This window comes from Curcuma longa, unplaced genomic scaffold, assembly GCF_044706935.1.
Source record: "Curcuma longa cultivar G26 ecotype Majalengka, Jawa Barat unplaced genomic scaffold, ITB_CL_G26_1.1 utg509_np1212_2302976_RagTag, whole genome shotgun sequence".
NCBI classification, from domain to species: Eukaryota; Viridiplantae; Streptophyta; class Magnoliopsida; order Zingiberales; family Zingiberaceae; genus Curcuma; species Curcuma longa.
The window spans coordinates 438,917-463,917 of NW_027435603.1; the positions used below are offsets into that span (position 1 = coordinate 438,917).

The 25,001-nt window shown below is 38.2% G+C and overlaps 3 protein-coding genes and 1 long non-coding RNA gene across 6 annotated transcripts; 1 reads left to right on the forward strand and 3 right to left on the reverse strand.

The window, feature by feature from the left end:
• Positions 1 to 1,285: 1,285 nt before the first annotated feature.
• Positions 1,286 to 4,225, reverse strand: LOC141820652 (beta-1,2-xylosyltransferase XYXT1-like). Its single transcript, XM_074708008.1, has 5 exons — positions 3,889 to 4,225; positions 3,721 to 3,798; positions 2,876 to 2,953; positions 2,663 to 2,776; positions 1,286 to 2,570 (listed from the first exon to the last, which is right to left on the reverse strand). The coding sequence occupies exons 1-5, from the start codon at positions 4,001 to 4,003 to the stop codon at positions 1,396 to 1,398; spliced, it is 1,560 nt and encodes a 519-aa protein (XP_074564109.1). The 5' UTR covers positions 4,004 to 4,225; the 3' UTR covers positions 1,286 to 1,395.
• Positions 4,226 to 5,646: 1,421 nt separating this feature from the next.
• Positions 5,647 to 6,214, reverse strand: LOC141820494 (uncharacterized). The gene has a single exon (XM_074707814.1). The coding sequence runs from the start codon at positions 6,183 to 6,185 to the stop codon at positions 5,739 to 5,741; it is 447 nt and encodes a 148-aa protein (XP_074563915.1). The 5' UTR covers positions 6,186 to 6,214; the 3' UTR covers positions 5,647 to 5,738.
• Positions 6,215 to 6,914: 700 nt separating this feature from the next.
• Positions 6,915 to 21,319, reverse strand: LOC141820503 (uncharacterized). Of its 3 annotated transcripts, none has more exons than XM_074707823.1 (10): positions 21,085 to 21,319; positions 19,276 to 19,623; positions 18,986 to 19,201; positions 13,721 to 14,340; positions 13,143 to 13,239; positions 12,989 to 13,042; positions 12,812 to 12,915; positions 12,244 to 12,434; positions 8,074 to 8,771; positions 6,915 to 7,293 (listed from the first exon to the last, which is right to left on the reverse strand). In XM_074707823.1, the coding sequence occupies exons 1-9, from the start codon at positions 21,307 to 21,309 to the stop codon at positions 8,137 to 8,139; spliced, it is 2,490 nt and encodes an 829-aa protein (XP_074563924.1). In that variant the 5' UTR covers positions 21,310 to 21,319; the 3' UTR covers positions 6,915 to 7,293; positions 8,074 to 8,136. The 3 variants fall into 3 exon arrangements, with proteins under 3 accessions (XP_074563924.1, XP_074563923.1, XP_074563922.1); XM_074707822.1 differs by having other exon boundaries at positions 6,915 to 7,267; positions 19,273 to 19,623; XM_074707821.1 differs by having other exon boundaries at positions 19,273 to 19,623.
• Positions 21,320 to 22,465: 1,146 nt separating this feature from the next.
• On the forward strand, positions 22,466 to 23,178 carry LOC141820533 (uncharacterized). Its single transcript, XR_012601144.1, has 3 exons — positions 22,466 to 22,731; positions 22,845 to 22,915; positions 23,028 to 23,178. It is a non-coding gene; the product is annotated as an uncharacterized LOC141820533 (long non-coding RNA).
• Positions 23,179 to 25,001: the final 1,823 nt, after the last annotated feature.

The window sequence follows — 25,001 nt, forward strand, 5'->3', positions numbered from 1 at the left end:
CTGGATTTTATCTTGATATTTAATTGTAATTTATATTAGCACAATAGAAAATGTCATTCATCTAATAAAAAATCATAATCAAGATTATCAGCACAATAGAAAATATCATTAATTCATCCAATAAAAAATCATAATCAAGATTATTAGCACAATAGAAAATATCATTCATCCAATAAAAAATCATAATTAAGATTATTGTTCGACAGTGATTGTTTAAAATGTTATCAAAATCAACAAATGTCAAGTTAGATGTAATATGACCAACATATATGAGTCTTTGAATCTATTTGTATTATCTACGAGTTATATGAAAAACAATCAAAAGGAAGGGTGAAGATAATTAATATCATATATTCGTATTATTAGCACTTTCCAATGATGAATGGCAAAGACAACGACTACGGTATGCACTCTTGTTCATTCAGATATGAAACTATTGCTAAGGGCAAAAGGAGGAGGAGGAAGAAGAGTTTATGATTACCCGGCTCTATCCTCTTGAATTTTATTTTTGGAGAGATTTGCGACGAAGATACATCGAAAAGTACAAGTGATAGATCTTGTGACGGCTTGTGTTATGTGATGAGGAGTAACGATGTAAAAATAAAATAACTAATAGATAAATTATTTTAATAATTAATATTTTAACATATAAATAAAATTAAAATAAATATTTTTAAAATTTTCCTTCTCTTTCTTAAATTATATCCATTCATGAGCGAGCATACAAGAGTAAACTTTACTTTTCTCTTTCCTTCCTTTTGTTAACTCACTCCTGATCAAGATATTCTTTCCCATCTTTACCCTCCCTCCTCCCTTGCCCGCCCTCACCTCCCCAAACGAAGCGTAAGCCCTGCCGCTGCCGCTGCCGCTTCCAGCAACCGGTTGGTCGTCGGCCTCCTTCCCAACGACGACCAACGCCGCCCCTGTGGACATTGATATTGATTTCGCCTTCGCTGCAACCCTGCCGCCTTATTCCTCCGATTTCAATGCCACCGCCGCCGCAGCCATGCCTCCGAATACCTCCTCCTATGCCGGCGAAGACTCTGCGTCCAAGGTCTTCGCCGCTTGCAAATTCCTTCGAATTCCTCCTCTTTCTCTTTTTCTTTTTTTCTTCCCACAACTTCTTGCTACTGACATCTCTGCTCCAATCGCGCCGCCTCCTCGCCGCCGCCTCCTCTGCCGGTCTTCCAACAACGGGCTCCCCCCTTACAAAGAGAAGATGCCCATCCCCTGGCCGTCTACTCTCTCATAACAAATTTTCAATACTTCATTATCACACGTACGGTTTGATATATTTCTATAAACTTATTTTCAATCGAATTTTGCATTTTTAATTAGTGTTTGAATGGGATTGACACAACTAAAATCAAATAAAATCCAAAACCAATTTATATATCATCGAGGAGGAAGAGATCGCATGGCCTCCTGCAACACCCCCTTGAACCTCCTCACGTCCAGCTTTATGCTCTGCCTGTTGAGGAACACCGCCCAAAGCGTGTCCCATCCCTGCCGGTGCAGCGATTCCGGATCCGTGAACACCGGGTGGTCCCTCGGATACTGCTTCACCAGCGAGCTCTCCTCCCTCCCCACCTCGTACTCCAAGTACTTGATCCCCATCGCCGCCGTCGGCTCGCCGTAGTCGTGGTAGCAGGCATACCGCAGCCCGCCCCACGGGATGATCTGTACCAGCGTGGCCTTCGCCGGAAGAAAGATCATGTTGGTCAACCCCGCCCCGTGGATCCCCATCATCACGGCGCAGGAGTTCACCAAGCCGGCGAAGCGCGACAGGTTCTTAGTCTGCTCCGGCCCTGCAACGATCACCTTAAACCCCTGCCTACGAGTCCACGCGACGACCTCCCTTTTGTTGGTCAACTCTCGCGACCCTTTTCTGAGCAGGAGCAGCAACCTCGGCTTCGGATAATAATTCTTCCCCTCTCCGATCGATCTCCTCTTCAGCGACAAGCTCGACCGCAGGAGCTCCCTGAAGTCCGCCATGGAGTAGTTGCCCGGCGTCCTCGCCGGGTCGATGACCAACTCGCTGTGGCTCATCAGCCCGACGTGGGCCTTCCCGGAGCAGTGCACCCTCTCGTCGCCGTCCAGGTTGATGACCTCGTAGCTGGACATGCGGCTCAAGATCATGGCGTATTTGCCGACCCAACGCCTGTTGAAATTGGTGATCAGGAACTGGACGCGACCGCGGTAGTGGAAGGAGGTGATAAAGAGGGGGATGAGGACGTCGGAGAAATCATGGAAGAAGTTCTTTCCGGCGAATCCTCCGGTGGAGAAGACCACGACGGGGACGGCGTGGTGGACGCCGCATTCCCGGGCGACGTGGGCGGCGGAGACGGCGATGGAGATCGGCCGGATCAGTTCCATGACCGGCGTTTCCCACTTGCGAGCGTAGGGGCGGAGGGAGTACGTGGCGTTCTCCGGCAGGCTGTCGTGAGGCGTCCTGACGAGGACGACGGAGGAGGAGGATGGGATGATTCTGACGTCGCCGTGCAGCACGCACGTGTCCGACCGGCGTTGAGAGAAATCGCAGGCGATCGTGTTCTTCGAAATCGCATCATCTGCAACATCGATCCAAAAACATATAATCTGATCTGCTACAGATTCTCGAACATAAATAAAAGGAGCACGATCAGGATGATCACAATCTGACCTGCTACAGAACGATCCTGCTCTAGTTCTCTGTTTGCTGCAAGATCTTCCCTGTTTACTTCACTATTGTTGTTGCTCTGTTCTTGAATCAGAGAATGCAGTGCGTTTTCCTCGTCTGCATTATTTATCAAATTTTTAGATGCCTTTTTTATTTAAAAAAACATCCTTTAAATTTTTTACTCTTTCTCCAATTTAATTATAATTTCCCACTTACTTCCTGCTGGTGATTCTGCTGCTTTCTTCTCCTTCCTTTCTGATCTCAAAGCAATTGCTTTCCCTTCCATTTCGCCATCTGCGAGTTCAATGAGTTCGATAAGCACAATCAGAAAGAAATCAGAAAAACTGGCGAGAATCTCTGTGTGTTTCAGCTTAATTAGTCATTCTCTTCTGCAACTCTTATGTTTTAAAGGATCAAATTTCTCCCGGAGCATAGCTGAATTGGTTACGATGGAGTAGGCTTGCAGAAGAGGACAAGAGTTTAAATCTCGACGAAGTTGAGCAATACCCTCCTCCGTTGTGACCAACTATAATTTCTCGATTTACCTCCTTACAGATGATCGTAAAGTCGACTGTGTGAGGCCGTTAGGATGGTGGATTTCACTTTTTTACAGAAAAGGATCAAATTTAAACCCTAGAATGTGACATTATCATCCCACAAATAAACTTTATCTTGTGCACCCAAAGAATGTGGACGATATAATGCTCATTTCTTAGTTCATTGTCTATTCTTTCTAAGCTATAGTGGGGAAGCCAATTGCCACCACAACCACCATTGATGGGTTTCCCTGTTCATCAAAATTGACTTTTAACAATATCTGACTAAAATTAAGAAGAAATTAATGAAGTAGCTTGACAACAATGAGATAAAACAGATTAGTATGCAGTCCATATCTGTGGGCCACCAACTGCAAACAAAACCACTCGTTTGCCCTATCAAACTGGTTCTCTTTTCAGCTTTTTCTCAATAAGAAAACATATTTAGGATGTTGTTCTTAATAAGAACAAAATTTTAAACCAAGAAGTATTTAAATTATGGTGCAAAGAATGATCAATACTTACCACCTTCATCGATGATCCTTGTGCTCGCTTCGAGCACTTTGAACTTTAAACTTGCTCCAGTGGATAGCTGCAAATTCACTGTGTATGCATTTGCACAAGGAATTCAAAGGCCCAACGTGAACACGAGACCTACAAATTTGAAGTCTATGAAGAAATCGATCGACTTACAGAGGGAGAGAGGATCCATCCGTGTCCTTTGCAGAGTTAGCAAGAGGAAAGGGACCATCAAGAAGGCCAACAGCAGCAGGTGGATGACCTTCAGACATGGAATCCGACCGGCCATATATCGCTGCACCACCACCGCCGCCGCCGCCGCCAGCAGCAGCAGCAGCTTCTCAGCTAGCTTATCTTATTGGGCTTCAGTATCTGCTCTGATCGCTAATTCTTTCTTCTGTGGTAATGGTGGAGGATGCAATTGGGTGACGTGCAATTAAACGAGCAAGAATATAACTTCCAGCCATTCCTCCGAAGGGGATGGATGTGGACGTCCCAATTACCGCCTATTCCTTCCACTCAACGTGTTCAAGGCATTGCACAAGTCTTTTTCTTTACTTTGGTGGCTTTGTTTGGACATTTATTTGTTTGGACATTACAAGGCGATATCTATTGCAATGCTTTTGTAGAACTCCACAAGAATTTTCAATCTCGCTGAATCTGTCAATTCCTCCTTGTTTGGTCAGCGTTGCCTTTCCAATTTAGTTGGCCTTCTGTCCAATTTAAGGGTGTTTTCATCATTTTACTATACGCGAACAATTTGATATATTGTGAAAGAAAAGTCAACTGTTATGGGATAATATACTAGACACTAAAGATCCAACTCGAGTCCGACCTGAATGGACGGTTCTGTTCTTGGCTCAACTCCTTACTGATTTTAAGGACTCCCTCGAGCCGAATCCTCGCTCGAGTTCACCCGAGCCGATCACCTTGAGCCCGAGCCGATCACCTCAAGCCGAATCCTCAGACGAATTGGACGATCACCTCGAACCGAATCCTCAGGCGAATCGGACGATTCCCTCGAGCCGAATCCTCATGCGAATCGGACACTCACCTTGAGCCGAATCCTCGCTCGAATCAGTCACTCACCCGAGCCGACTCCTTATCCGAACCCTCTATCTGCCGACTCTTGTAAACCCGAAGGCTTATAGCCGACTCGGCGACGCTGCCTTCATTCAGTGTCGATCGGTTCGGGATCCGAATTGCCAGACTTCACGGTTTCTTGCTTTGCAGTGTTCCCATCATTCCTTCTGATAGTCCCATACCCTTCATTTATTAGCATCGTCCGCCGTTCTGACATCCACGCGCGAAATGACAAGACCCTCGCGTATTCGTGATGGGACTGATATCCTGATTATCCTTGACACATCATTAACTATGATGGGATATTCCATAATTATGACATAATGGTACACTCTTCTCTCCCTTATATAAGCAACTATTTCCCTTTATCTCAGGTATGTACGCACTCATTAACGCACAAATACTGTTCTTCTCCTTCCTATACGTTTTCTCCTTCGCCTTCTTCATCGCTGACTTAAGCATCAGAATGGTCGCACCAGGACATCCCATGGCCTTCCATCTCACTGTTGCTTTGTTTTCAAGTTCCGGAGGCATCTTTGTGCTCCTTTCTCTTGATCCAGCTCCACCCCGATGATGAGACCTGATCGGTGATACATCCAGAAGGCAATTTCAACCGGAACATCAACCACAAAATTATGGGTCAACGGTTGAGTCAGATACCACCTCTCTCCCAGAGCTGGGAATCGAGAATATTCACCAAAACAAATTTTATTAAATGCATGTGATCGATCGTTTGCCGCGCCTAAAATGAAGGTCCAATTCATTAATTTAGTAGACAATATTAACGATTAATTTAGCATGCCTACGCAGTTAATAGCATCGTCAAACTTTTTACAACGTAAAAAAAACATAATAATAATGCATGAAAAATTTATTGACGAAGAACGGAAACGAAGCTAATTAAGACGCGAATACGATTTGATTACACAATTAACAGGCGACTAATTACGTACTAAGAGAAGAACGGAGAGTAACAGCAGCAGAGCGAGTAACGGAACCGCGGAGACCGGGTCGCGGCGGCCTGCGGCGGACTCCGACGGCGAATTCCTGTAGTAAAAAGGGAACCACGGGAGGATCGGGTTCGGCGGCGGAGGCGCCGGCAGAGAGTAGTACGGCGGAGGGAAGTTGTACGGCAGGCCGGAAATTGGCGGCGGTGGAGGCGGAGGCAAGTAAGGGTAGCCGGAATCCTGCGGCGGCGGAGGAGGGTAGTAGCTCCAAGCATAGGGAGGTGGCGGCGGCGGGTAGTCGGCGACCGACGTCGGCGGCGGCAGGCAGGGGTAGGGGCATTCCGGCGGGGAGTAGTCGGAGAGAATCGGCTCGATGAATAGAGCGAGTGCGAGAGCGAGGAATGCCAAAAGCAGCGCCGGCGGCGCGGAGGAGGAATTCATGGCGAAGGTGAGAAAAAGGAAAGATCACTCAGAGGGACGAATGTGATAATGGAATTAATAATGCAATATCAACTAAAGTCGGGGGATTTGGTGGAGTGGAGATTATTATGATGGCGACATTAAAAAAAGGCAAATTATGATCATAAACAAAAAGGATTTCCAATTAATCATCAAAGGTTTATTGACTTGCATTGCACCAAATAAAAATGAAAATAAGTTAGAATCAACGGGCAACCAATTTAGATTATCAAACGCCCACCAAACTCCTTCCAATTATTCATCTTGATAACGTTAATCACATTTCATAACGACAGGGTTGGTACAATTTCCCAATTGTCGTGCTGTTGGTTTGAGCTATTATAGGCGTAGTGGTTAATATTCATCAATGAATTTACCAACCCATTATTTCAACTACTGATTTTTTATATACATTTCTTGGTTAAAAAAAGGACTGATATTACACGGATTGGTTCAACCAATGCTAGTAGTGCATAATTGACCTTAAGTCGTATAATTTAAGTATTAGGTGAGGACTCAAATAAATGATTAAAGACATTATAAACAATTAAAAAGACTAGAATTCGAATTCGAATCCCAATAAAGTGAATATTCTAGAAGTCAACTTGTGAGGACCATTGCTCCTGCACAAGTGCCCACAGACTAACTGCATAAAGAGATGAATTATTTTACGATACTAACTTTAACATGGAATTATGGTTATCCATAACTACTCAAACATGTATGTGACTGATAACAAAAGATGCCACATTCTTGTTTTTCAGAAGGGAATATGATGGCTAGTGTAATCTACTATCTATGTATTAAGCACAGAAAGGTACAAACAGAAGAATTGCTCTATGAATCACTCACTAGTTAACCCCTTCAAACTTGCCAATTGCCATATTAGAGAGATGATACAAAATGAACACTTTGAGTGGATAGCTATAGTAGATCATGCAGATTTTCTGATGGCGTTCCAACGAAGAAGGATAAGTTCTGCCTCAGTTGAAAATTTTTATAACCTGACTTGTTTAACTCCTTGAAGATGAAGTGTTTCAAATTCTGGGTAAGCTTGTAGGTCACTGCAACGACCATCACCATCAGACAACTGTATGTTGGTTGGAATACCACCAACGTAAAGAATCATTACAAAGAATAAATAATGAAGGGACTAACATAAACATGAGGAAACATAAAATAAACCAAATCTGACACCCTCGGTTGATATGCATGAAATTTGTCATGTACAATTGTATAAATTTCTTCATTTTTTCTCATAGGTATTACTAGAATAATAAAATTGAAAATGAGAAACGTCAAGAATAGACAATCTTTTGTTTTTTTTAAAAAAAAAAGTAGGACCACTTTTTACAGGATCTGGATTTTATGCCCAAAACACTACCTTTAATAGCCAAGAATTACATAAATGCATGCAAATTTCTTGGGATCTGATTACTTGGATGAAAGATAGAAGGGAGAAAAGGAAAGGCTTACAAAATCGCACAAGCTCTATCTTCTATGTATATCTTTTTGTTACTTTCCCTTTTCTCCCTCATTTCTTCCATCCAAGCAATTGAATCCTTTGTGATTCTAAAAATAGTTCACAATTGGAAAACTTAAACACTGCAGAAACCAAAAAAGGGTACAAAATTGAATTGTACATATACTCCGACTGCCAGTGATCTTATATAATGCCCTGCACCTTGAAAGGATAAAGGCCAAAATCCATATTTGGCCTATCAACAGATTATCAAGTCACAACTTACCCATGGTTATAGCAAAAAGCTACTCCACGGAAACCAGGAACCATCAAGTAATAGACAACCACTATTAATATCTATAAATGTTGGCAGTTTAATTAGCAAAATAGCTTTGATGAATGTCATACCTTGATATTATGTAGTTTATCTTATTCCATGTATAAGGTATAGCTTGTTTGCTGGATTAATTATCAAGTAGGCAATGTTCGTAAAATACGAAGAGCACGAGTCCATTGTGGCCCTTCTGAAAGAACTATCCTCTTCAAAACTGGTACAGCTCCAGCAGCAACTATGGCTGAGTGGTTCTCAATGTCCATGCTAAGGTTATACAAAAGGGAAAGGCTAGCTTCAAGTGCATCACCACTGACCTCTTCGATCAGTTTCACCAGTGGGAATATCCCTCCTGCAGTAGCAACTGCCTTGGTGTAGTCTATGACTCCTTGAGAGATTATCTTATTCAATTCTTTAACAGCAGTTTCTTGATCTTGAAGGGAAAAAGATGAGCTCATCTCATTAATAAGTCTTGGTATTGTCTCATATAGAACTACTTCCTTCTCAATAGGATACCCAAGTTCTGAAGTGTTGCTGACTTTCGAATCGAGTTTTACCAGGCATGCAGCAATCCAGTCTTTCGTATGAAGAGGGATAGAGGACCTCAAAATATCACGCAGTAGAACTGTGAAGTGCCTACTATCAATTATCTGATAGAATTGATTGAAATCTAGCAATCTAGCTAGCAATCTAGAAGCTGCAGCAGTAGCAAGGCCTATTTCTTCAGTTTCAATGTTGTATTGCACAAACCCATTATCAATATCATTTTCCATGCCTGTCAGGAATTCAAGAATGAGAATGTGGAAGTCCTGATATAACTTCTGAAAAAACTCAGCTACAGAATATTACAGAAAGTGAAAGATCCAGGGGAAAACTGAGCTGGAGAAATAAACATTATTTACTTAAATCTGCAACTAACATTTGAAACTAATCTCTAAACATGTGATGATATGTTAATGGCATAAGATAAGATTTAAACAATAAAGTAGATATAAAATAAACAATAAAGTAGATATCCAGGGAAAGGAAATAGCCTTTAGGCTACATTTGAACCCGTGATCTCTAGGTCACATAGCAAATTGGGCTCCCCTTCATAAAATAGTTAACAGATACTAAATAAAATTGGGAATGAGTTGAAGCCCAACACAAGTTAAGAACTCCAAAACTTGGTCGATGAAAACTTAAACACCACTCCATTTGGCTGTTTAATTAAGGGACAGACACAAGGAAGGAGCATGTCACCACTGACTATTGAGCATTTTTAAGAAACTTATATTGGCATAAGCAGTTTAATGAAATTACATGACAATGTAAAAAAATTAAAACATAATGATATGGTCAAATCACTACCAAATAATGAGGCCTACTTGACTTTAGCTCAAGAGCTGGCTTGGACATGCAAATTTGGTTGAAGGAAATTTGATGTGGACAATGGAGATTGAATTAGGTGATCTTAGTTCAGAAAACTTGCCAATTTACATTATATGAACTAGGAGCAGTTAAGAAGAACTAAGAGCAATTCGGATGAAGAGCAACTTATCCAGTGATGTGGCTGAGGTGATAATATCCCTTGGTTAATTCAATTTCAAATTAAAGGGCATATCTTCGTAAGGGCATGCCAACATTGATCATTGACCATTTCTAAGAAAGTTGAAGTGGCATAAAAAGTTGTAACAAATTATGATTGCATGAAAAAAGTCTACATCCCAGTCAGAGAAGCAAGAGAAATTTTTAAATGCAAATGCCAGTAAACAAGCAAGAAAATGTAACATTGCTAAAAAAACAAAAATATGATAATCATATAGTCAGATCACAATCAGATAATGAAACCAACTCGATTTAGCTCAAGCGGAGGCTTGAAATGGTACATTAGTCAAGGAAGCTTGAGGAAAAGGATGAAGATTGAATTAGGTTCTCCTAGTTTGGCTAGCCTGTCAGTCCACTTAATAGAAATTGGGAGCAATTCGGATGAAGCTGATGCAATTCATTCCATTCTAATGAACTAGGAGTAGTTGGAATCAAGTGGAAGTAGTTCATCCAGTTGGGAGTTGTTTGGATGAAGTGAGGAGATATTGTTTCTTGGTTAAAGTAATTAAAGTGAGAGGGAAGTAGTGGAGATGAAGTTAGTAAAGAGAACAGGTGGACAATTCATGGTATAGAAAGGCATGATAATTCCTAAAAAAAGAAGTGGGATAATTCCTGATAAAGGGAAGAAGTAGGTAGTTCCTGTTAAAGGAAAAAGGAGAATAATTCCTAGTAAAGTGAAGGAATTTCTTAGAAAGAAATTAACCAAGTCTGAACTGGTTACAAGTACTTGCTCATCGAATGCGAGTTGAAGTAAAGAAAAGCAGGCTTGGGAACATCAAAACCAACTTGCAAGAGTTGATTACTTGTCAACTTGGGTTCACCCAAGAAGTCTCACAGAGAATGACAACGTAGTTGTTAGACCTTTGACAACATTGCACTTGATTCCCTTTTATACAACTCAAATGACACCTGGCCATTGACTTCGATCTTTACCACTTTGATTGGGCATGTGTCGGTTGTTTACCAGCTGCTAATTGTTCCTATAGGCTAATCCTTGAAATATATAGAGTTTGGAAGGAAAGGAAAATATTATATCGCATATCTTGCAAAAGGATCATCACATGCATACATAGGATTCCATATAGACACCTTAAAGAGAAAATATAAATGTGGGACTAAACCCATTATACATAACACCTTATACTACTAACACTATTAACACTTCTCATCAAGCCGTTATCTACGTCCAATTTGTTATATAAACTAAACAAATCTTATAAACATAAAAAAAATAACATTGACCAAGGTCGTGACTGAAAAATGAAAACATGAATAAGGAAAACTCTAGAAATTGTTAATCTGGCACACAAACAATGGCCCTTTCAGTCATTAGATCAACACACAACCAACAATGTCTTTGACCTCAGACCAACATATTAACAAAGAGGACAAAGAAAGAAAGGATGGAGTAAAATAAGAAAGGAGAATGAAGAGGGAACTCAGGAACTAAACAATTCAGATAAATACAATTAAGACAAAGAAAGAAGTAGAAATTGGTTACCAGATACCAAAGCAATATCTGAGGTTAAGGATAGAAGATCTAGTTTTAGCCACAACAAGGAAACAAAGAACATAACAAATAGTGGCCGTGGTGTAGAGAGATGAAAGACAACCTCACTAGCTGAAGAAGAGAATGACCAATAAAGAATCAAAGGGTTGGTTTGTCGAAAATAAGATTAGATAATTGCTGTCATAGAGAATCAGGGAATGGAAAACCCTTGTAAAACAAATTGACAACAAACTAGAGGAGCAAATTGGCATTGGCAACTAACATCAATAGTCCTCTTCTGAGTAATGATATTCAGGATGTCAACCTGTACCTGAGAGAAAAGGAGAGGAGGTTGTCTCCTTCAAATGAGTTTTGACTCGTGCAAATGCAAGTTAAGGAACTAGGAAGGATCCACAAGGATTTCAAAATCAGGAAGCACTTAGAGCGAGTACTAAACTGTGAATCCATAGACAAAGGACATGTAGATGAGAGGAGTGCATGGAAGGATCATCTATGTGAAGGGACTTCTCTTCCACACTGCAATTGTTTGAACGCTTGGTCCTTCCATGCACGATTTCACTAGATGATCTATTCTTCAGGTCACACATGATTCACTAACGTGCAGGAAGACAATGATGGCAATTCAAATCTATACTTTTGCATGCAATAGGGGCCAACTGAAATTGCATGGAAACACGAAGGAAGTCATAAGGGTTGGCATCATGTGGATATTTTGCTAAGTGGTACTACCTTGTGCAGATGATCGGGCTGGAGGAGGCTGCATGAGCGTGTGACAACTTCAGCGTGCATTAACACAAAACATGGAAAATGGGGATGAGGGGAGGCTGACACTCAGAGGAAAATCTCTTTGGAAAACACATCCCTAGAAATGAGACTTTGATGCAATGTATAATTAGGAAAAAGGCAAATATTGTATTGCATATGTTGTAAAAATATAATTAAATATACAAGACTTAGAGGAGCAAACCCACTGTGCCTAATACCTAACTCCTTATCACACATGCAATCATATCAATGGATTCTTAACAATATGGGAATTATACACACACAAAGAAAAGAAGTTAAATTTGTACTTTATCTTTGACGGATGTGATATTGACAAGATATCAGACCTTCAAATACACAAACTTAAATTATAATTGTCACGTACCATTTGAAGAACCCTTTCTGAAGACAGCATCAAGTGCCACCTCAATTCCACATGCCATGACAACTGCCACATTTTTTTCAAGAGTCACTGAGTACTCAAGAATAGAAGCAATCTTTACTTGCAAACTTGGAGAAGATGTCCTTAACGTCTCAATAAGCCGGGATATGAAGACAGAGTCATTTAACACCTCCCTGGCGAAATTTAACAGGAAGAAACTATGTTTCAGTTAATTAAGGGCATAGAAAAAATTGCTACAAACATTCAAGCCTACGTCAGTTAAGGGCTAGGAATTACTGCAAAGATGGGCATGCAACCAGTATTTTAAAGTTCGGTTCCTATTGATCAAAATTCTTAAATGAAAGAAGCTCATCTTATATTCTGTAGGCAGCAGGTTTTGGAAAAATGTTTCAAGCAATCTGGATTAAAAGTTCAAGATGTATTCTAGACAACCTAACAAACAGCACCACACACGCCACTGCTCAAAAAATTTGTTAATTGATTAACTTCAACTTAACATTCTTGCAAATGAGAAAGATTATCTAATGAGATCGATACAAAGTTGGCAAACCTCTTCATTTCTTCATGACCTGATGCATCTGTTACTTTTCTCACATCACTAACAACTTCATTGTTGCTTGTATGATCTGAATCATCAGTGATGTTTTCGTACAACTGACAATGTTCAAAATATATTAGATGTGAAAAATCCATAGGTTGCATTTGCAGGAACAGTAAGAGCAACTACCTCCATGTTGATGCTACTGTCTGCTTCAACAATTCGAGAAAGGATGCACACAGCCTGTGTTCATGGATTTCTTGTCAAGAATACAAATCAGAAGTTTAAGTATAACATTGGTATACACATATACATGAGCAAACTGAAATGTATTTGATGAGACCTTTTCTAACAAAAAATTTGATGTACTTGGTTCCTTCAGTATACTTGTAAGAGGCTTCAAGATTCCTTCCTCCTCAATTTTCTTGCGCACAATATCACTGCAAGAACAAAAGAAGATATGAAATTAGAACAAATCAGAACACCATCAGTAAAGCTAACTTTATTTAAAATTCGGACAGTTTGCAAATCAAACTATGGTTCATTATCACAAACATTGAGAAGTAGTTGTCAATTGAAATCAATCATGAAAAATTTATAGACAGGGCATACCAAGGTTTCACACTTTCACTACAAACTTTAATGACCAATATTGAGAGCCCAGACCTCCCAACATTATTCCTTAGGATCTAAGATATTTAGAAAAAAGCTTCTCTCCATCAAATTAATTGTGTAGTTAAATGTAAAAAAATTATTGATGATAGGATACTACAATAGAGAAAATTGGTAGAATAGTCCCACTAAATATCACTGGTAGTAAATAAATATTATATGATACCTATTGTTTATAATGGAGCTCTTCTTCACATACAGAAAAATTGGATGGCTAGAACAAAAAACAGAGTGGGTGTAAAGTAAAACCTGAGAGACAGCCTATCAAGAGCATGAGCAACAGCTTCTCTGACAGCCTCACTATTGTGTTGCATAAGCTGAACTAAAAGCCTCACTGCTCCAGCTTCCTTAAATGATTTTCTCATATGCTCACTTATAGATGCATCAGCAATTGCATAGGCTGCCTTTGTAATACCAGAAACATCTTCAAGCCCAAGAATTAAAACCAGACGAGCAATGCCATCTACCCATGGCAAAAGAGTATATTTTTTATCCTGACCATCCACCTCAATAGCTCCAATTCTTGCAAGAAATTCCTGACGAGATTGTCCCACTATGGCATTGACTGTGGCTTCCTCTAAATTTAAGTTCTTTTCACGAATAGTTAATCCAACTAATAATTCTGAAGCACCAAACCTTGAAGGAGTTGAGGTCTTCTCAATTTTGGTGCCATCAGGTAAAGATGGCCATGAATGAGTTGGTGACTGGAAACTTTTATATGCAGCAGCACCAATCAGTGGGACACGAACAAGACCCTCCTCGATTATGAGAATTCTGTAATACTCATCTACAGAAAGTTCCAACAGTGCAACTTCTGCTTCATTACATATGACTTTATACTCCTTATCATCATTTCCCAAAAGAACTACCTGCAATTAAGACAAAAAAATGGTATTTAGAGAACTTCCTTGCTTATGCGACTTATATAAAGAATTAAAAAGTGATATTCACAAATCGTGGTTATCAAAAAAGCAAGTTGTGTTTCCCAATTTTAGGAGAACACACGTGTCTTATCCCACCACTATCAAACTCTATGTAAAAGACATAATGAATAGAATAATTAATTCATTTTTTAATCATGTCAGAAACCACTTAACTAACTTAAAATACATTAGTCATCTAGGAATTAACAAACTTCATTTATCATGTGACTTATAAGAAAATTAACAAGACATGTTCACAAAGCTTGGTTATCAAAGAAAGCAAGTTGTATTTCCCAATTTTGGGAGAATACATGAATCTGATCCCACCACCATCAAGCTCTATCTAATAGTTATATAATAAATTAATTTATCTTTCGATTATGTAAAGAAAACTTTTTTTGGTTCCCACTCAGCAAACTAACTATTAATATATTTTAGTCATCTTTAAATGTTTTCAAATCAGTTTAACATATTTTACTTCACTGTTTATGCTATTCATAAGCTAACATTATTTATGCCATTTTTATCTTGAATCCAGCATTTAAAATACAATTTCATAATACCTATCTATTCCAATAAAGATGGGCTTTTGAAATAGCAGCAACATCGACAGAATAATCATTGACGAGACCTAGAACTTTGACATCTATTTTGTACATCAGCTGAAGGCAACCAGGATGAGGCAAAAAAACTGGGTCAATCTCCTTCCTTCTCTTCTTTGGTTCTTTGCCCTCTTATATTGATGAGCTTCAACATTCTATCCTATTCTTTTCTTACCTTCATGAGTCGAAGGAAACTAGGCTGTGCCAAGAAGACTGAATAAGTACCTTCCACTTCTTTGGTTTTTCTTCCTCCTATTTTGCATCTTTTTCATCTAATTTTCCCAATTGCAGTTCCTCTTCCTACTCCTGGTTGGCAATGACCAACACTACCTCGTACCAACATGGTATGCCAGTCAAAATCAAAACCATCTCATGATCTCAACACAGTATGCTAGTCGACATTAAAACTATCTTGTCCAACCGAGCACCGAAACTCCAACACAAAATAAGATTCTAAACCTTACTCAAAATCACTTTCATCGCTAGAACTATCAAAGATGTGCTAGAGAGTTGGCATTTTTTCTACTGAGATTGATCTTCCCTCAGAAAATTGGTATTCTTAGTGTACATTTTCCTTCTCCCACTAAGATTATCTATTCAAGATTCAGCAACCTGTGTCCACTACACTTTACATCCGGGTTATCATGTGACAAATGTAACCATCAGTGAGGGGAGAGCAGCATCGTAAAACAAAAAACATCCATTTGTCTCACTCTTTGATGTTTAATCGCTTATAATGAAGCAAAACACATTGCCCTCAGAAGCTTGTATCTCCTGTTTCCAGAAACCAATAGCTCTGACCATTTAGCATTCATTTTCATTCAGTTCAGCATTGTGTCCTTTAGTTGAGCTACTTGTAAAGAAGATGCATGGAAAACAAGAGAGCCGACCTTATGGTTGCATTTTTCCAATGATTTTTTAAATGTTTCACTAGTATACAATTTTATCATGTGTGAAGAGAAGACAAGGAATGTACTTATCTGGTTGGCAACATTTGCTCAATCTGATAGGTGATGCTTTTTTAGAATGATAAATAGCAATTTGGACTTGTCCACTTTTTTAGATCATTTGATTTTGAAACTTCACTTATATTGCTGTAGCTCTTATGCAGACAAGGAACCAGATAGCATAGAAAAGAAAATAAAGTTGGAGAAATAAATTGAAGAATAATCCAGTATTGACGCATTTACAATTAAAGAAAATAAATTGAAGAATATATTGAGATTGGTGCATCTGCAACAAATTTTAAATTTGGTTCTATTGTTTGGTAATTTAAAGCCAATTGTCTCTTTGGGTAATTAATCAGTAGATTATTTATTTCCTTATTTGTTTAGAGTTGAGTTTATGAAAGTGCTTGAGAGTTGTAATTATCATCTTTCAATCAATAATATTTTCCATTTGCTTTTCTCTATGTGGGGTTTTGTCTATGTGAGATAATTATCCTTTTCGTTACATCAATTTTATCCAAATTCTTGTGTGGTTCGATGGTTTAATTCTGGTGCTGCATCAAGCTCATTTTTTACATAGAAACTTGGTGGCTGACCCCTTTTGTGCTACCACTTCATATAAATATCACCCTTCATGGGTTATACAAGATCTCCAATTTGCTTCCTCGAGTGCAGACATGAAGCAATAAACAATGGCATAATCCAGCTTGCCATCGTAAATGATATAGAAAACAGCTTTTAACTGTCTTACTGATGGAACCCCAAGGCCAACCTCCGATTCAAGCCAGATTGAAGCCTCAAGAGTCAGCTAGGATCTCAGATTCAAGCCTAAAATTAAGGGTCATCTTTTTGCTGAAGCCCAGCCTGATTTCAACTTGGTTACGTGGATGCTGTATGTGCTTCATTGTCATATCACTTATTAGTGGTCTGAGCTTCACTCCACTATAAAAGCGGAGTAATGTTATAGGTACATTCAAGGTTAGCAGCATAGGGACTTTATCCTCAGGAAATAAAAGATAACTCAATAGCAAAGAAGGGGAGAGAAGAAATAAGAAAAGATCGAGAAGAAAGGAAGGAGAAGGGAGAGAAGTGGGGTTGTGGGAACATGGAGAACTCCATCTTGAACAAGGGAGAAATTTACAGTGAGCAAATGAGAGAAAGAGAAGAAGAGAGAAATTCAGGGGAGAAAAAGAAAAGAAGAATAGAAGAACTAGAGAAGAATAAGAAGAAAGGGAGAGAGAAATAGCTGTGAGATTTTGGTTAGAATGGCTTTTCTGTGAACAGAAAGACAAGAAGCAAAGAAATATGGAAAGGAAATAAGAAGAAATGGGCTATGAAGATGGAAAAGTGAAGGGAGAAGATTAAGAGAAGAAGAGGGATTGTAGATAGTAAGAGAACCAAACTTGTGAGAGAGATTAGGGGTACTGGAAATGAAAAGGAAAGAAGACAACGAAGTACAAAAGCAAAGAATAAATAGAGGAGAGATTAGGTTTGCTAGAATCTGGAAGAAAAGAGGAAAAGATGGCAGATTAAGAAATTTACCATGATTAGCTTGAGAAGAAATGGAGAAGGGGGAAGAGAATACTTGTTCGTAGTGTAAGTCCACTTACCCAATCTTAGAATTGTTCAGTTACTAAGATTTTCTCTATTCTATCTATTATATATTTTAATTGATTATTTAATTTATCTAGTAGGTCACGACTGAACACAATTAGGGTTCAAATGGAAACATTTTGGAAATTCTTGTCCACAAGATTATAGTTTAAAACAGCAGAATATCATGATTTAAATGATATATATAGTTATTGTTTGTGACAAAATAAATAAAATATCAAATGATGTCTCTATTGAAAATGTTATATGCATGATCAGAGTTATTTCTTATATTAAAATTAAGCTTGAAACCTCATACGATTGAGTAACTATTTTAAGGTGAGGATTATATGTTGGTCATGCAACGATACTTAGGCGAACACTATGACCTAACTTACTAATGCAGATTATACATTGGTCATGCGATGATACTTACTGAGGAACTAGTTTCATTTGAGTGGTATGCTCTCTCTCTCACCTATAACCTGGGTATGACAATCGCAGAGAAGAATAATGTAAAGAAATCCACTCAATCTCAATTTTTTTGAACAGAGGAGGTAGTAGCAGTTGAAAGGAGGAAGTTTCTCTTCCAAGTGGTCGTTGATAAGGTGTTTTTTGGTAAGAAATAAAATCAGGGTTCAATCCAACATGAACCTTGCTGGTGATCTGGAATCTAATAAGGGTGTGTACCTTGCCAGTGTGAACAGAGGTGAGGTTCGAGTCTAGAAATATGTAGATCCAATGGGGACAGACAAAGCCTGCCATGGAGTAGGTGGATATAAGAACTCCACATTGTAGAGGCCTAGGTGAAGGATAGTTGGAAGGGAAGTTGAGAATGTCGTCACAACTCACAACCACCCATAGCAACAAGGAGGAATTAGGGTGGTCGAACGAAACTTGGCTTTTGTACCGAATTGATATAGCACCAAATCCAACCCACAAACCACACATAATTATTATAATGAAATTGATTAAGCAAAGGATACCTATCACACACACACACAGATTATCAATGAGTAAATTTTATTAATTGAAAGTTGAAGAATACATAAAGATACAACACTTTCATAGCCGCAATGCCAACTAAAATAGAAAATAAATACCATTTATTAAGAAATATAATAATCTAAATATTCTCTAACAAATAAAAAGATGTTATTAAACAACTACAAAATTTAAATATATTCCAACCATATACATCATTTTTCTTCCTTGTTTGCATCATTTATATTGTATTGGTATAAATTATTGACCTACTTAGAGCAGTTAGTGTGTGCACTCAAACTATTTAAGGCTTCACACGTCTCCTATTCATATTCTATTGGTAAAATGTCTAAACTTCCTTAGCAAACAAGTATAGACTGACCTTCGTAAAGTAGGTATTTATGGAGGTTAGATCATACTGAGGAATCAAAATCGAGAAGTTCATAAAATGAAAGAGAATATCACCAGTTTTGGAATAACACCAGCTTCTACTAGTAGATTGTGAAGATGGCGACTCAAAGCCAAATTTGCAATAACTCCACCGGCTGCCTCCTTCACCTTAATTTCTTCATCATCAAGAAACTTAACAATAATAGGTAACAAAAAGCCTTTGGAAATCCTCTCCCTGAGTTTTTCATCGATAGATAAGTTCCACAAAGTACATAGGCATTGCTTCTTTACCTGAATGGATACAGTTATGAATATTTTTATCAAACTAGTCAGTAATTGATGATGATTAGCAGTAGCACAACTACCTCAGATGTTAAAGTAGGTTGGCAAAGAAGACGGGAGATTTCTTCAATAGCACCACTTTCAGCAATTGCATCTCTGTACATACTGACTGCAGAAACAGTGTGCAGAAGGCCAGCTGCAGCTTCACATGCAGATGAGGATTCTGACTTCAGGAGGCTGGCAACAAGATTAATGCACCCAGGAAACTGCATGATCCCATCTATGCACTTTTTCCCTCCTTGGGAGTACTTCCAGAGAGTATTTATTGCTTGCTCTCTGTCAAGTGGATCATTATCTAGACCAAGCATCCGAACAAAGAGACCCACATAACCATCAACAGAACTCATGTCACCAATAGGCCTCCGGATATCCTATAATTGTGCAATTTCAAAGCCCTCAAACTAGACATTCTAATTATATTAACAAATACATCATTTTAAAAATAACTGAAAATTAGTTGTTTCATGAAATAAAGTGGCATCTGCTACGGTGAATAATAAATACTAAGTAGCAAATGGAAATTGCCTGGAGACATTGAATCTTCATATGGAGTCAATCAATCTTCACAATTGAAGCTTGTTTCATCCTAGGCAGAAAAGATTATCCTAGACACTATACTAGCTCAAAAATACAAAAGAGAAAGGATATGGGTCTTCTCTTGATACTCTGTCAACATGCCGTCTAAGAAGATGTGAGCATGAATTATATATGTATACCAGCTGAATCCAAACGAGAAAACAAGAATATGGCAAAGCTAAAACAAACAAGCATTTGGCAATGAATCCTGCAGATCAATAGACTAAAAGAACATCCACAATGGGTTTGGTGCTAATCAGTAAAGAAAATCATTCTAGGCATCTTTGTTAAACTTGTTTTTCTTGTCAAATCTCCATGTCAATAGGTATATGTACACCGCAAAGCATAACTGTGTTTTTTGCAATTAATCATGCATTAACTTGGTGTTATCCCCTTAGAAAAAATAGCACTTGCAATTTTTGGCTTTGGACATGCCAAACATTGGCACATGGCAAAAATTTTTTGAATGAAATAAGAGAGAAGAAAATAAATAAAATTATTGAATTTCTCTTGTTTACTTGTAAGGAAATAGAGATGAAGAAGACATTTTATTTCCACCGAATCTTTCCCTTTCTCTTCCTTTAACATAGACTATTTCATCTGTATTCTACTTCCACTCCTTCAAGTAAATACTACATTACTCTTAAATAAAATTTTGAAGCATATCTTGCTTACTTGTGAGGCAATGAAGAGGAGGAAGAAATTTTATTTTGATTCAATTCCTTTTTTTCTTTTCCTTTAACTTAGATCGCTCCATTTCTCTTCTGCTTCCACTCCTCCAAGTAAACACAATAACACCTATTTTGGTTTATTGGATAATTAGATTTCATTTCCCCCTGTTTCAGTCCAATTTGGATGGAAATACAATCGAAAAATGCAAAAAAATTGAATTCCTTCCGTCTATCTATTTCATTCCAAGTAAAAAATAAATAAATAAATTAGTGAATTTTGCCTTTATTTCCTCCCCGCTGCCTTCCAAGTAAAACCAAGTGATATTGTTTCTTTCCTCTCGATTCAGTCCAAGTGAACAGGATGAATACAATAGAATAACAGTAAGATAATATTTTCATTCTTCTTCTTCACTCTTCACTGGATTATTTCATTTCTCTTCTACTTCCTTGCCTTCAAGCATGCACGACGTTAGGTATTGCAAAAAAATAAAGTATGCAGGTAAAACAGAAAAACAAGAATAAGCTTATCAACCCATCGGTCAGCGAGAAAGATTATGGTTGGCCGAGGGCTAGAACAGAGCTTACCGGTGACATGGAAGAAAAACTATGGTTCGACTCCGAGTGGGCTTCGTCGCCGGTGGCACGGAGAAGGGGGAATAGGCGGGCAGTCGAGCGGCGGAGACGGAGGCAGGCGGGAGCCAATGAAGGAGGACGGGGCCGGCCATCGTAGCGCTCAACTACTGTGACAGTAGCGCAGTGCCGACTGAGGCGAGGCTGATAGAAGAGGAGATTTGTTAGGGTTAGCGACATGTGCCGGAAGGAGACGGAGCCCAGTGCGATAGAAGAAAGGAGGAGACCGCTTCCTTTTGCACCAATTTTCTCTACTGTGGCTTATCTTCTCAGTCCTCTGTGTTGCCGGCAAAATTACATTTTGCACCAATTCTTTTCGGAAAGTTTCAAAAGGTCCTTAATTTCCATTGATACCCTACATTAATACATAAATGAATAATCTGAACAATATAAATGAGTAAAAATTTTATATTTTAGACTTGATTGGTTGATTATTGATCTTGATAATATAAATTTATTGGTTCATTTTAAAATTTTTATTCGCGAATGTAACCCTTAAGACACATAGACAGTGATCACATGATATTTCTGATGTAATCAAGAGTCAAATATTATGGGAAGTCATGATTTATCATTCACCTTATCATGTGGAACTTTTTTATGTACCTGAATTTATCTTTCTTCATATCTATGGGATCAATTTAGGAGAACTGTTGAGATGGCGGATCTACCATTTTCTTAAGTCTCTCAAATGTATTGCAAGCTCCTTGTTTAATGGCCCAAAATTCCTTCCCAACTTAATTAACACATGTATCAAATACATATACAAAATTTAACTTAAAATCATTTGTACAAATATCTTACTAAAGAAAAGAATGCAACCACTTAAACACAATTACATCAGTAAATAGAATAAAATTTAACTAAGAGGGGTTAAATTAAGCTCTTAATATCATTTTTGATTTATATTATTGAATGATTTGTAATTTTTAAAATAATCTATCTTTTATTTGTTCGAATTTAATATTTCTTCAAAAAAATTCTTCATTTTAACACTGATATTATATTTTATAGTTAACTACAATCTTTTGCATAAGCTATTTTTAGATTTTTCATTTTATAAGGTACAATTGTACAAATTACTTGTTCTCGGAATTTACGCAGGTTAATTACTTTAGTCAGGAGGATACTTTTGATATTATTTTCCACAATCAATGAATAAACCTACTGAAATTTGAGGATCTTGTCGCAAAAAGGTTTAACTTCGACGATAAATTCCCGTCCCCGGGTTCCCGAAAGCAAATGCCTTCTTAGGGCAGCTCTGCTCAACCCTCGGTCAGGCGTGGCGGCGTGCTGGCGATGAATCTGGCGATGGCGGCGAGACTTGCGTTTCTGCTCGATTTCAACAATGCGGCGGCCTCCGTTAATTCTCGAACGCCCTTGTCCCATGCTGCATTAACTCCTCTCTTCTCATCGATGGATAAGACGGCCGGCGGCTCTTAAACCTGTACCTCGGTCTCCACGTTTCGTCTAGGAACTGGCTTCCGGTGATGTGATCGCCTCTCAGCTCGACCATGAATTTTAGCTCCACCCGCCCCCTCCTATGGACGATGTTGGTACCACAGTGCCGGTGCTGTGGCGATGCAAGGGAATTTTTAACAGGTTTGTTTTTCCATTTTCCCCATTAAATCAGTTTTTTTTTATCTTTGGTTCTTTTGTTTGTATAGATTTCGTAGTTTTGTTCTTTAATTGGCTTGCTGTTGCTTGTTGTATAGAGCATTTTTTGAATGTTTGGAGAATAATGGAGGGGAAGTACCAAGGTGAAAGGGAAGGGAATTTTTAACAGGTTTGTTTTTCCATTTTCCCCATTAAATCAGTTTTTTTTATCTTTGGTTCTTTTGTTTGTATAGATTTCGTAGTTTCGTTCTTTAATTGGCTTGCTGTTGCTTGTTGTATAGAGCATTTTTTGAATGTTTGGAGAATAATGGAGGGGAAGTACCAAGGTGAAAGGGCGTGGCAACTGTAGCAGATAATAATTGTAAAATCAGATCATGGTAGACGTCAAATTTGATTGTTCGATTAACTGATAATGTTGGGGTTTGACTATATCAAACTCACGTATTAAGTCAATGTATATGTCAGAATCATTTTGGTATGCTTTGTACTTATGATCTAAGCCTAAAATCATCGGTCCAGTTCTGTGCTTTTTCTAGCACTATTCTCATTTGTGTGCAACAACAAATACATGTGCCATGTTATATGGTAGCCCTTTTCCATATCAAAGAAAATAAGGAATTCAATAACTAATATACTAGTAATATCAATGCATCTGGATGATTTATTTGTTGTTGATGATAGTGCAAATGGAATCAACTCTAAGCTTGAATCATGGAGGGAAAAGATTGAAAGTTAAGGATTTTTTTTTATCTATTGTAGAACTTTAGTGGAATATGCCAAATGTAGTTTCAATAATAACAAAAGAAGCATAACATGGATGGACAGGAAATTCTAGTGTGAGTTTTAGAGATCTTAAATATATTCATTGAGAAGGAGATAACAAAATATTATTAATAAACTAAAGAGTGGATAGTTGAAACAAAAAGTATTTTTAGTGGTTTACGTGTGCTCCGTAGCTAAAATGAAAATTGAATAGGGTTATAGTGCGAACAACAACCATAGTTTATAGGTTATTGTTGCCTAGGTAGGAAGCACTGTACAAAATGTTACTATAATGGAGGTGAAAATGCTAAAATGGATGTGTGAGGTTATAAAGATTTAAAAAACTACATTAAGGAATTACTCGTAGCTCTAATAGTTGATTAACATGAAAAAAATTAGGTTAAGATGGTATGCGCATGTTCAAAGATGAGATTCTATTAGTTGACAAGTTGAAGATCATAGCTGATGGTCTATGGGGTAGAGGGAGATGATGGTTAATATAATTGAAGGTGATTGAGGACAGCTAAATGTCAATAGTGGTGTAGTCTTGATGGCACAATAAAATCCATATAGCCAATCTCCAAAGATTGGGATATCATGACTTCTTGTTGGAATTGGTCTAGAGGTTTTTTGCTGGTTGAATTGACACAGATTTCTGACCTTCTAATGTTGACCAGGTCTTGTTATTAGAACCGTGCCTTGACTGGATCTTGTTCTAGAGTCCTTGCAATCTACTGTTGACTTGCAGATAATGTTTGACTTGCTCAATCAGAATTCATGGAAGGAATATTTACTTAATTAGTCTATTATTTTGTATATAGTTTCTAAATAACATCAGGTCTACTGAATATTGCTGCCGATACTAAGTCTTGCACACAATTAATTAGATATTATATTGCATTTGCATTCTATGTTTGCATGATAAATGCATAATTATTTCTTCACCATTAGCTATCTAACTTGATGTTTTTGGTATACGAAATCTTAAAATGCTTAAACCTAAATTCATTGGGAGAAAGACTGCTCAGTCTTTCTATATATACCAGGATCCACCTTTGGTGTGAGACTAATTCACTTGCTGTACCAATACCATAAATAATGGTATCGACAATTATTGGTCCTCAAAATTGAAGAGGAGTGGATTTTAGATGACTCCTACTTACAAGATACAATGGTTGCCATAAGCAAATTTTCAAAGAAATGGGCAGACATCTCTGAAATGCTACTGCAAATTCAGTCCAATTCACCTGAATTAACTAGTACTGACTCACTGAGGACTTGTCTGCCTCTAGAACTGAGCATGCACTAGTAAATGTTAGGTCTTGACATAATTGCCACTGAAGATGTTAGATTTCCACACTTAATAAAGCATATTTGATGTATTTTGAGCACATTCTTCTAAAATAAATTTTAGAGGAGGGTGCAGCCACTCTCCAGATGTGTGAGTGTGGACAGCTTTTAGTTTCAGTCGATATGTGCATTTCAGATGGTAA